This window comes from Zosterops lateralis (genome assembly GCF_965231275.1).
Source record: "Zosterops lateralis genome assembly, chromosome: 11".
In the NCBI taxonomy this organism is placed as follows: Eukaryota; Metazoa; Chordata; class Aves; order Passeriformes; family Zosteropidae; genus Zosterops; species Zosterops lateralis.
Window position 1 is genome coordinate 14,302,400 of NC_139771.1, and position 12,812 is coordinate 14,315,211.

The 12,812-nt window shown below is 46.6% G+C and overlaps 1 protein-coding gene across 1 annotated transcript in view; it reads left to right on the forward strand.

Moving 5' to 3' along the window:
- Window positions 1–266: 266 nt before the first annotated feature.
- The window catches only part of PTPRG (protein tyrosine phosphatase receptor type G), a 395,271-nt gene continuing 382,725 nt past the window's right edge, over window positions 267–12,812 (forward strand). The window contains exon 1 of the mRNA XM_083869612.1: window positions 267–894. Coding sequence (XP_083725738.1) covers window positions 810–894 — 85 coding nt within the window. The 5' untranslated portion in view covers window positions 267–809. The remainder of the gene's footprint in view (window positions 895–12,812) is intronic.

Below are 12,812 nucleotides of genomic sequence, written 5' to 3' on the forward strand. Positions count from 1 at the left end.
CCCCTTAGCAGGCACCGGGGGGGCGGCACAATGAGACAAGTAACTCCAAACAGGCACAGCCGGGGCGAGAGCGCGGAACCCCAAATCGCAAGCGGCGAAATTTCCGCCGCTCGGTGACACACAAATACACGCACAGAGGCGGCGAGGCGGGAGCGTGCACCAGAGCCGGGAGCGCGCACACGAGCGCGCCCCCGCCCCGCCGCCGCGGCCGCTTTAAGGGCGGCGGGGGCGCGCCGCCGGGGCGCCCGGCGCGCCGCCGCCTCTCCTGTGCTCTCCTCGCCTCTCCTCGCCGCCGCGCCGCGCTCTCTCTCCTCTCCCTCTCTCTCTCTCTCTCTCTCCCTCGCCCCGCTTTAAAGTCTCCGCCAGGATCCGGGCTCGCCCGCCACTTCCTGTACGGCAGGATGGAGCGCGCCGGGGCCCCGGCTGACCGCCGCCCGCCCGCCCGTGCGCGGAGGCGGCTGTGAGCGCCCCGTCCGTCCGCGGCATGCGCGCCCCGCCGCCCCTGCCCGCCTGAGCCGCGCCGCCGGGTCCCCGCGCCCGCCGAGCCGCGCGGGGGGCTCCCCGTGCTCCCCCTGCCCCGCGCTTCCAGGGATTTTTTTTTATTTTTTCTCCTGTACAAGAGGCGAGCAGGAGCCCCCCGCTTTCTCCCGCAGGAACAGGGGTGCGGGGAGAAACTTATTTTCAACAAGTTTTTTTTTTAATTTTTTTTTGCCCCCTTCCCCCCCCCCCCCTTTTTTTTTTTTTTTTTTTCCTCCCCCTGTGTGTTAATTATTTTAGCCCCTTTCCCCTTTCGATGTGCGGCTTTGGACATGCGGAGCCTACTGCAACCGTGTTGGTGGATCTTTTTCTTGAAAATCACCAGCTCCGTGCTCCATGATGTGGTGTGCTTCCCCGGTGAGTGAGCGCGGCGGGCTGGGGGGGCTCCCGGAGCCTCCTCCACACGTGTCCGCGACCCCCGCGGGGCGCCCCGGGAGCGCGGAGGATGCGCCGGGGATGGCGGGGGCCCCTTTGCTGGGGCGGCCGCAGCGTCGGGTCCGGAGCACCCCGAGCACCCTCCCGGCTGCGGGAGCGAGTGGGGCCGTGAGCGGAGCAGGGGCTCGGCTCCGCGCTGCCCTGTCTCCGGTGCATTGCAGGGGGGCTCCCTGTGCTCTGCTCTTCTCTGGTGGGGCTGCCCGGAGCGCTCTTTGTGCCGCGGGACCGCCGCTCGCCGCCCCGAAGGGCAGCGTGACTCCGCGCCCCGACCCCGCGCCGCATCCCCGCGGTCGCTCCCCGGCAGGAACTTGGCGGTCCCTGCCCTCCCCACCCCACTCGTGCCCGCGGTGGGGTCTCGCCGTGCCCACTGCTGACCTTGGCGGGGTTGTGGGGGAGCCCCGCGGGGCTGCGCGCCCGCTCCGCACCGGGAATGGAGCTGTGCCCGTGGGAGAGGCGCTCCGCGGGCGGAGGGCGAGCACCGTGCACTTCTCCCCGCTTCCCTTCGAACCCCCCGGCCGGTGCCGGTGCCCGTGTATCGGTTCTCGCCCCGCACCGGCCCGAGGGCTGGTGCGCAGCGGGGCCGGGTGGGGCCGGCCCGCCCCGCGCTGGGACCCGCGGCCGCTCCGCTCCCCCCGGCCCGGGGGAACTCGCGGGGCTCCCGCCGCCTGCGCAGTGCCCGGGCCGCCCGCCAGGGGCGCTGTGGGGCCGCCGGCTCCCCCGCGGGGCGCGCGCCCCTCCGCCGGCGCGCAGCGCGAGCCCCGCCCGGCGCGCTCCCGGCCCGCGCGCGCTCCCTGCGCTCCGCTCCGGGCGCGCCCCCAGGGCTCCTCCCGCCCGGCGGGGACGGGCCGGGGCTCCCGGCGGGGTCTGCCCGGTGCGAGGCGCCTGGGGCAGCGCCGGGCCCTCTTCCCCGGGAACGGCCCCGCCGCCGCTCCTCCCGCCCTTTCCTTTGCTGTTCGCCGCGGCCGGGTCTGCCAGACCCAAGAACTAATGACATTCTAGAGCTTCTATAGGAACTTCCACTTATGTTTTCCTTTTTTTTCCCTTCTTTATATTTTTCTTCCTGGAATACCCTTTTTTTCCCTAACACCGAATTCAGAGCTCAGCAGATAGACCCATCCCATCCCTTCCCTTCCAGCAGCTTCTCACATGGTAGAATGATTTGAAGCAAAAAGAAAACTAAGTTGGGGATAGGGTTAATACCTCTGCAGCTTTTGACGAAACATTTATCTTCTTTGTATTGATTTCTTCTCAATTTCAGCCCTGGGAGTGATGCCTTTCTCGCTGGTTCTGATATATATTGTATAGTAATTACATCGAGAAGGCAGGCTCCAGGAATGCTGCAGGAAAACAAGCCCTGATGTTGGTTTAATATGACAGTATTGTATGACTTGCTGATTTAGATCAGCGGCGTTTGAACCAGATAATATTTGCATTACGGTTCCAATATGAAGATGGATGCAGGCAGAGGGGGTAGCAGGACTCTTGCGGAGTGTTGGTAAACTCTTTAATTCCAGAAGCCATAAAACAGCTGTGTAATACTCGGGAACGTTTCAGGGGCTGTTCCTTGCTAAAGGTTTGCCTGGAAAGCAAACTATTTTCCAGAAAGGCTTTTATGCCTTTAGGTTTAGTGTCAGACCTCTGAGCCTCCCTTGCTGCCCTGAGCTCCGCTCTGAGAGCGGCGGTACCCGGGCTGGTACCCGGGCTGGTACCCAGGCTGTGTGTGTGTGCAGTGATACCCAGGCTGTGTGTGTGTGTGCAGTGATACCCGGAGTGGTATCCGGGCTGTGTGTGTGTGCAGTGATACCCTGGCTGTGTGTGTGTGTGCAGTGGTACCCAGGCTGTGTGTGTGTGCAGTAGTACCCGGGCTCTGTGTGTGCAGTGATACCCGGAGTGGTACCCGGGCTCTGTGTGTGTGTGCAGTGGTACCCGGGCTGTGTGTGTGCAGTGGTACCCGGGCTCTGTGTGTGTGTGCAGTGGTACCCGGGCTGTGTGTGTGTGCAGTGGTACCCGGGCTGTGTGTGTGTGCAGTGGTACCCGGGCTCTGTGTGTGTGTGCAGTGGTACCCGGGCTGTGTGTGTGTGCAGTGGTACCGGGCTGTGTGTGTGCAGTGGTACCCGGGCTGTGTGTGTGCAGTGGTACCCGGGCTGTGTGTGTGTGTGCAGTGGTACCCGGGCTCTGTGTGTGTGTGCAGTGGTACCCGGACTCTGTGTGTGTGTGCAGTGGTACCCGGGCTGTGTGTGCAGCATCGCGCGGCCGCGAGTGAAACATCCATCCCCATCAGCGGAGACGCCGCCGCCGACTCTGATCCCGCACATCAGAGATGCCCGAGGCAGGAGAGCTGCAGGGAGGATCTCTGTGGGCTCTAACAGGACATTGCTGCTGACAACATCCAATGGCAAATCATCGGAATTTGTGTTGGCAGGGAATCCCGGCCACATATTAACCATTTAGTATCTGCCACAAATGATTCTGTACCTTTTTATGGCATTTTCTAGGGAGGATTAAAGAAGTAAGGTATTTGTCAGCTTGGTTTTAATTTGTAAGCATCTTTCTTCCCTCTGCTTCATATTTAGCTCCCTTTAAATGGAAGAGAGGTCACTACTTGTTTTCTCCCCTGCAAATCACTTTACTTTGTGAGGAAACATAAAGGCTGTTCTTTTTTTTGTCCAATAACAATAAATGAACCATGTAGAAAATAAGTCTTTGCAATATTTCTTTGTTAATAGTGTTGTAGTAGTGTTTCCCTGTTTAAGTAGGTATTTTTGTTGTTGTTTCTTTGGTTGCAGTAAGAGAAAGGAGTCACTCTGGCAAAAAAAAAAAAAAAAAATATATATATATATATATGGGTAAGGTTTTCCACTTTCTGAACTGTTTAGTGCATTTCTCTGTGGGCTTGTCACTGGTAATTGCATTGGTTAATAAATCAAACCAAGACAAGGTAAGAGAGGTTGTTTCCATGGGGTCTGTTTGCTCATTAATCTAAATTCACAGTACCAAAAATCAGTAAGACATAAATATTAGCATTACAGTGATATCCTTACTATCTGATTTCTTGGTGCTTTGCCAAGAGAAAGTAAATATTTTTTTTTGTAAAGGAAAAAGTACGCATTTATGCAGTTCCTAGCTTTTGCTTTGACAATCCTGTCGTCTAAGGATTGACAATTGCTACCATTTTCTTAGGCTAGATGCATAAAAGAAAATAATTTTCCTGAGTCTAGATTAGCTCTTTGGTAATGAATCAAATTGTTGCTAACCTGGTAACTGCCAAAATGGGTTTTGGGTTTTGAATCTTTGTAGATCTGAGCTGAGAGTTAATTTTGCATGTAACTGTCTTCTGCTTGGAGGAAAAATTACACTGGGAGCTATGCCTTGTGAACTAAGTAAATACTACCTCAGATATTTTTAAAGGTACAGAGAAGACTGGCTTTGTCTAGTAAAGATTTTACAGGGGAAGGTGCATTGTGCACGTAGAGAAATACGGAATGTACAGGAGAGGGCCCTCCAAGACTTTATTTAGTCCTGTGGCTTTTATGAAGATGACACTTCGTACATTTTAATTATTCCTTATTTTCAATGCTGTTTCAAAATACGCTCCACGTTACGGGAAGTTGCTAATGGAGTCCTTGCAGATAAAGACAGTCCAGTGAGCCAGGCTGCAGGAGCTGAGATTGTGATTTGCTTCTTGTGGGGCAACTCCAGGGAGGGCTTTGCTATCCCTTAGCAGGTTGTGGGTAACAGGACCTGGACCTGGCTTTCAAAAGTCCTCAGGTAGTGACAGGAGCTGTTTGTGCCAGCAGCCCCTAGTCCCAGAGGAAGAGGCTTCCTGAAGCTGGGAGGGAGGAAGAGGCATCACAGAAGGAAAGGATTTTGGTACATTCAGAACAAGAAAGGAACACAATTTGAGGGTAACTGGAATTCCCTCAGCCATACTGCAATATCTACAAAGCCTGTGTCCAGGCGGGGATGTTGCTCTGCTTGGAAGAACAAGGAGGATTTTTTGCCTGTGTCTATGAGTTAGGATTTCTTTTATTGCTCTCTTATCCTGTATACCCTCTCTTTTTTGTCTAGAGAAGAAGGTAAGGGTTTCTGATCCTGTTTAGAAAAGGGATGTCTTAGAAGAGTGATGAGCTTCTGTGAGTCAAGCAGAGATGTCATGTCCTTCACCTGCCCCACCTGCATCCACACTGGAAATCTTTGTGGAACAAATAGATCCTGCTTGGTACCATAAAAAAATCACTGGAAATCACCTACTGATTTCAGTAGGGTGATGGTTTCACTCCCAGTTTCTGGGTCTTTGCAGGGACAAGTGTTGGCAGTACTGTTATCAGCTCTGTAAATTTAATAGTTGGAATTTGTTTTCAATTACAGAAAAGACAGCTAACAGCTCTATCCATCTTACAATCAGTGCTTAAGGACTAACATACTTACAGTTTTCTGAAATAAATGTTATTAAAGTTGACTCTAATTTAAATGTTCAAGTTTCATGGTTAAATTAAGGAATGACTTCAAACTATTAATCTCAACTGTCCTTGGAAAAAAGTACTAATCATTGGGTTGCTGCTTTTTAGCAGCCAAATGAACATGTGGCATGATGTGCTCTGAAGCCTAAGGGTGTAGTAATAACACTGTACTTTAGCTAATATATAACTTTAATCTGAGAAATTATTAAAAAATGAACCCAATTTCTGCTTGTCCAAGTTATTGTGCTTCCATTTTTTGAGTTGTTCCTGTGTGTTGATGAAATTGTAATTATTTATGTTTATGTGCCATGCTGCTTTAAGTTTATTCTAAACAACAGTTCTTAAGTATTTTAGGAAGTGGAATCTTATCAGACAAATGTTTTTAAAAATATGGAGTCATCTGAGGATTTAGATATGCACCACATGGGTTAAATTATGGTTTGTATATTTCTTCTGGAGACTGCTTGCTGCTTTAGGTGTCAAAATATCTTTGTTTTCCCTTCTTCATGAGGTAAACTCATGTCAGTGTTTCCTCCAAGTGAACATTGTGGATCTGCATCTCCTTGCCCAGGTTGATGGGAATGTAACTTCCCAGATTGCCAGATACAGCCCAGTTCCACCAGGGAGTAGCAGTTTTGTGAGCACATCCATGGGCTGGAAGCAAAGCAGAGAAGGAAGATGGACATTAATGCACCTTTTCATCTTAAGCAGAAGAACCTGAGGAGGTGCCCAACTGGAGGTGCCCAGAGAGTAGAGAGTAATTTTTGATGAAAGCAGCTAGTTTTCACATTTGTGTGTCCATAAACCTTTAGAGAGAGAAAAAAAGCACAGAAAAATGATCCTTGAGTGCTGTTAATTTTTCCATTACTCAGTATCTTGTGCTGATGATTGTGTTATCTGTATTGCAGGGTACAGATTACTTGCCCCAGGGCAAGTCAGATTGGTGTCTTCCTTTCAGTGGTGCTGACAGGTCCTCCAGTGCTCCCAAGTGATCTCAGCTCCCCTCAGTGAGGACAAGAGTCCTCTTGAATGAATCTGGGCTGCACTGGTTGTGTCTCCAAATTCTTGCTTTTCAATGTGCACTCATCTTCCTGAGGCACAGCTGCCAGGACACAGCAGATTCCAGCTTTATGCCTCGAGCTGTCACATATTTGTGGCCTAAGCAGAATCTCTTCCCGCCCTGAAAGTGAACAGATGAATTAGGGAGCAGATTGCAAGCACAGCAATGATGCTGCTGAGATACTCCATGGATATTGCTGTTCTTGTCTCATTTTTCCTTTCCCCTGGTATTACTGCTGGGAAGCTGGAGGAAACCCTGGTGGGAATAAACTCCCCACTTTGGAGGAGGAGGAGGAGTGAAGGCACAGGGCAGTGTGGGGAAATAGAAAAAGTAGGAAACTCTCATAGCAGTGTGGATTGAGGTCTAGAGTTAAAAAGATACAAGAATGAGGACACAGAGTAATAAGATTGTGTTTTTGTGCTGTGTGGAGTTAGGCTTCGGAAAGTAGAAAAAAAATCTAAGCAAGATAATAGAAAAGTTTGATAACAAGGCTCTGTGCTTTGTTTATAGAAGAGGATAAAAAGTTCCTAAGTAGCAAGAAATATGAAACAAGTACCTATTGTTTGATGTAAGGTATATGTGTAGGTTTAATGATTGGTTTATGCAGATGCCTGTAAGCTCTTAACAATTTGCTATTAGTTAAAAAACTTCTGAAAGGCCTTGTAACACAGAGAATTCTGGCTGCTGTTGGCAAGAGGGGAGCTGTTGCCACCTTTCCTGTCTCACCCTGTACTGAGGCTGATGTTACAGTGAAGCTCCAGGAAGGTCTCCCAGCAGTCCCATGCTGTTATTTGGAAATCAGACCCAACAGGCAGTAAGGAAGCTCAGAAGTTCATGCAGTCACTGTAAGATGTGTTTTGCTACACTGAATGGCTCACTTTACAGCAATTTGAATTAGTATTCAAATGAACTATGGTTAAAGTAAAATCAGTTAGTGTATGGGCCTTTTTTTTTTTTTTTATGTGGTTTTATTTTGCATCTCCAAGTTTGCTTGGGAGTTGAAGTATACTAGTGCTCTTAATTATCAAGTCATTTGAATAATGATGAACCATTTTCTAGAACTTAAAACATGACTGCATCATGCACCTGCCAGCAGTACTGGCACATAAAATCTCAATTGACATGGGTGTTGCAGTTTTTCTATGCATAAATGCTGCAGGGATGCCTGATAGATGTTTATCCTGTCCAGTGCCTGCTTTGAGGGACTTGCCATTCATAGTGTGGGGGCTTTCTAAAGCAAATCTAGGTGTTTTGAGACTTGGATGCTTAGCTTAGGAAAGCTCCTTTGAAAAATCCTTTTCTCTGCTTGCAGCAATGTAATGAATGAAACCTTGAGCCCTGAAGAGCTGCAGTGATATTTAGGAGCAAAATGCAGGATGTTATTTGGTCTTGTGGCAGCTGCTTTATTCTCTTTTCTTGAAATAAAATGTGCCTGTCTCCCTGACAGAGTGTTGTTAGAAGTTCTGTTGGGAATCAGTTTATTCTGCTGACAGGAAAGGAAAGCTATCTGGTAACTTCTCACAGGCAAAGTGAAGAGTTGTTCAGTTTTCCCACACCTCCTTCTTTCCATCTTCTGGCCTTGTAGGAGGCTTGTAAGAGACACAGGAAATGCTATAATACTTGCTTTTACCAAAGCAGCACCTTGCCCTGTTCTTGCTACTATAAAAGTATTTGCTATTTGGGTTATTGTTGGAAATCCAACACTAGTCCGAAGTCTTAGACCTGGAGTTCCTTGGAGAGGTTGTCAGGCTGGTTGATGACCAGTGCTGGTTGTCCCAGAGGGGAAGAGAACTTCAGTGTAAAAAGAAGTGAACATTGAAAAAAGCAGGATATGATGGTAATGTTGTGCCAAGGCACTGCACAAGTGATTTTTCTACTGCAGAGGTAAATAAGAGACAGTTTTGTCCTGACCTGTGTTGATGGTCCTCAGCTGGAAGCAAATAACTTTCTTTTGGTCTCTCCATTTCTTTAAAACAAGAATCTCCCTGAAGTAACTCCCATCACTGAGGACCATTCTCTGCCTTTGTGTCAGTTTGGTGTGCTTAGAAATGCTTCCCTGAATAATCTTTTCCCACCTCGCTTCTCCCCTTCTGGATTGTGCAAGAATTTGGTTTGTGTCTTAGGAGGTAGTGAAGTTTGTGATACATATTTCAAAATAAATAAGTTTTGACAAAGAGTTCTTCAGGGCAAATTTAGTGATTTTTTTTTTTTTTTTTTTAATAGGCATGTTTATATTAAACCTCTATTTGGTGGCCTCAGTGTGAGGCTCGTGTCCAGCCATCCCTCCCCATTCCCAACTCCCTGGAAACAATAAGGATACCTAGTAGCTTTCACATAATTAACTGCAGATCTACATTGCTATCAAAGCTGAGTTTAAAGATTAAATTTGCTGTAGACTTTCACTGGCATTTAGATTACTAAGGTGCTTTTAGACTTCTGGAGATTATGGTATAGATTTACTGCAGTCAAAGTAGAAATGAGGGATTGTGCAGCATTTCTGTCTCTTAAACATTGCATCCATTCACTGGAGAGGCAGAGGGGACCAGTTGAATGTCTGTTCTTGTTGGCCTCCCTTCTACTTGTAGGTAGTTGGCTTATTATTGTTACAGTGCAGTAGCTTGTGTATTTTGTATTTAAATCCATGCTTAAGATGCAACTGAAATTTGCCTGTTGACAGCAGTTGCATCATATTTTAATTGGTGAGAAGTGCTAATGGAGTGTTCAGGTTCTAAAATTAGTTGTTTATTTTTCCTTCTTTGCCCAAGGGTTTTGCATCAGATTATATGGTTTCTGTATAACTGTTTGTGTTCTGAAGTGACACCTTTGTACAGTTTTAGTTATTTAAGTAAGTGTTAAAAGTTTGTGCTCAGTGACAGCAGTTTCAGAAACTGTGACTTTTTAAATTGTTTCTTACTACATTGTTTATGCAAAACACTTCCCTCCTGTTTACTGTGAATTAATTCATTGTTATATTCGCAAACTGGGGGTGCAAAATGTGCAAGTTCTGTAATTTCTTCTCCTGGTGCAATGGCAGATCCTCAGCTGCTGCACAGTCATGGCACGACTGATGCTGCTGTTGCTGTGGCAGCTTTCACCAGGTGAGGATTTGTCCCATAACTCTCATCATGACATTATTCTGAAACATGATCATGCTTGTTGTCAATATTCCCATTGTGTGGCCTTGTGTCAAAAGGGTGCTGTTTTAATACCGTCTTTATATTTATCTGAAAGTTTTTCTTCTACTGTTTGGTGAAGTGGAAAACCACCTCCTAGTATGCGTCTGCCTGTGGTGAAGCAGAGGTGTCCAGTCTGTCCATTAAAATTTTGGCTTTCTGGAGGATGCTTTATTATATATATCAGTCCTTGGAATTGTTGTCAGTTGTCTCTTTTAAATCAATTGGTTTTTTGGTACCCATTTTGAAATAATACCAAACTTCTTTCTATGAACAAAGTAGTTACCAAAATAAATAAGCCACCAAAAAAAGTCTTGCTTGAATTACTGAAGATCAAACTACAAATATACAACTACTTTAACAACTGTCTCTTTATTTGTTTCACTTTTCTCTACTAGCTTAAAGAGCCCTCTGTTATTTTGTTACCATAAGAATATTTGCACATTAGGATCAAACCATGTTCCAATGTCCTGATTAACCCACTGATGTGAACCCCCCAAGCCTTTTGCCATGAGATTTTAGCCAGTCCTTGGAAAATTTGTCAGTTTTTTTTTCTTTTCTCCAATTTTTTTTTTTTCTTTTTTTTCTTTAGAAATGTTCATACCAGAACTGAACACTGGCCTTGTTCATATTATGTGTGTGCTGTGCTATTGCCCTTTCTGTTTGTCCAGGGATTTTCAGTGGCCTGTTTTTCTGCCACAGCAAGGAAGCTCATGTTGATTGTTTGCCTAGTATGACTTCTAGATCATTATTGGAGTCAGTGCTGAACAAAATACTCTGCTATTCAGTGGATGTGGCCTGGATCACTGATTCTTAGGATTTTTAACTTTATTTTCATAAACTCTTTGAATTTATCTTCTCTTCCCCCCCCCCCCCCCTTTTTTTTTTTTTTTTTTTTTTTTAATGTGGCTTGAATGCTGCTATAATGGCAATTTTAGAAAGAGCAAAAAAGGCTTAAGTCCTCTGCAGTTTTGGTGTCTCAGATAATTTCTTCTGGTTTGTTTTTTTTTTTTTTTTTTTTTTTTTTTTTTCCCTAAGCACAACAGTTTAACAGTTTTTAAGTAAGAAGCAATCTGTGCATCCTCTACCAGCCCAGGTGATGTGGAGTGGTCTAAAGAGGGTGGCTCAGGCTTTCACTTCTGCCAGGCATTGACACTGATTGTTTCTCACAGCTCCAGAATCTGCTGGTGACCTTCTGGCCACACTTCCCACCCTGATGTGATGATCTGGGTGTGGATAAGGGATGAGCTCCATCAGACACTTGGAGTGGCTGTGACAGTGTAGGTGCAAGGAGGCAATTTCCTGGGAATGAGTTTCCTAGGAATGAGCTTCCTAGGAAGAAAGAGTTTCCTAGGAATGTGGGGGAGAGTTTGCCGGATATACCCTCACCCTGTTACTGTTCTTTTCCTCCTCTGCTGGAAGTGGGTGTGGGGTATGGATATTGAGTTATTTGCCAGAATTTAGATTTTCTCAGTTACTGTGACCTTGCTTCCATTATGGTGGCCTCCCTTGGATGCTTTCAGCTTTTTACCTTGATTGAGTCTGATTAGCATCATGTATCAAATGAGGAACAGTCCCTTCTCCCTCAGCTGGCGTTATCTGGGAAGAGCCTGGGGTATGCTAATACAGGAGCCTTCACAAAAACCACTGAGAAGACCTGATCTGTACCTACCAGGTTGTCACTGTTAGGGACACGAAAGAAACCACACTCACCCGTCAGGCTGAAGTGAGGAAAGAAGGGCAGTGTATTATGATTTTGAGTTTAAATAGGATTCGGAATTTGATCAAGGATTGGAGGACAGGAGGAACACCTCTCTGACCCCAGTGATCAATTCAGAAGTCCATCACAGAAAGGAATGAAAACAATCTGTTTTGTTTATGGTACATGCATGAAAGTCTCCACTAGAAGGTGTGTAAACAAGATCATCAGAGGGCTGAAAATCAGGGCGATACCAGGTAATGTTGGCTCAATGTTGTCCTGGCGTGCTGGCAGGATCATAAATCATGCTTGATGGATCCTGATATTCTGATGTGCTTCAGGAGGGCCCTGGCAATGCATGCTGTCTGGAGAGCAGAGAAGAGTGACCAGGCAGTTTGCCAGGAAGGTTTTAATTAGCCTTTAACGTGATGGGCTGGATGGCCATCACCAAAAGTCCCTTCTGGTGGTGGTGTGTGCTGCACGCACTGTTCTGTGCACCCTGAGCTCCTGCTGGCTCTGGAGGCTGCAGTGCAGTGGGTCAGAGCTGCAGCAGCCTGGCAGGCTGGAGGTACAGGCTCCTGTGCAGGGATGGGCAGCGTGCTGCTGGGACCTGCTGGAGCGTGCAGCCTGCGAGCTGTGGTAATGGGAATGTATTTCAATTTGTAACCCATTCTCCTGTATCAAGATTGGACTACTTCTGTTCTGTTCCACATGTGCATCACTTGGGGAAACATGCTGATAGTACTAAACATTTAATTGCTTCTCCTGATTTTATTTGTAAATTAGAATCTAGAGGATCTGGAAGGGAAAAAAAACCCAACAAACCCAGAGCTTAATTGGACAACATTTTAGAGTAGCTAAAGAAAGGAGAACGTAGCTCTCCAGCTTTTGGAGCTGAGACAAATGCAAACTTACTTATTGATCCATACATATAATATCATATTTTAACTACTGTCTAAACTGGAGGTCATCTCTGCACTAGATTGCTTAAGAATCTGTCTATCTTATCACATCTTGTACTCATTTATAGTTGTTTCCATTTCTGGCTTTGTTGGAGAGACAGCTAGTGTTTCAACCTAAATTAAAATCAATAAGAAGCAATTTCGTTTGTTTTTTAACTACTAGAGCAGACTCTTTTTTTTTTTTTTTTTTTTTTTAGTGAGTCTCTCTATGTTCAACTAAGTCACTTGGTTCTTTCCATCAAGATAATTGCCAGGCCTCATTAATTCCTAATTTTTGCATATGTAGGAATTGGTTTATTTTCCGATGTACCTAACAAAATGTCAAATATGATTTAAAAATAAGCACTTACTCTAAGTCATCACTGAGAAATAAATGCAGTAAAAAAATACTTGGCAGTTAGAAGTAATTTAAAAATATCTTGGGGGCTGCAGTGAATGCTGAGACCCTGGAGTCCTGCACTGGCAAGGTAGCTCAGGCTTTCCCTG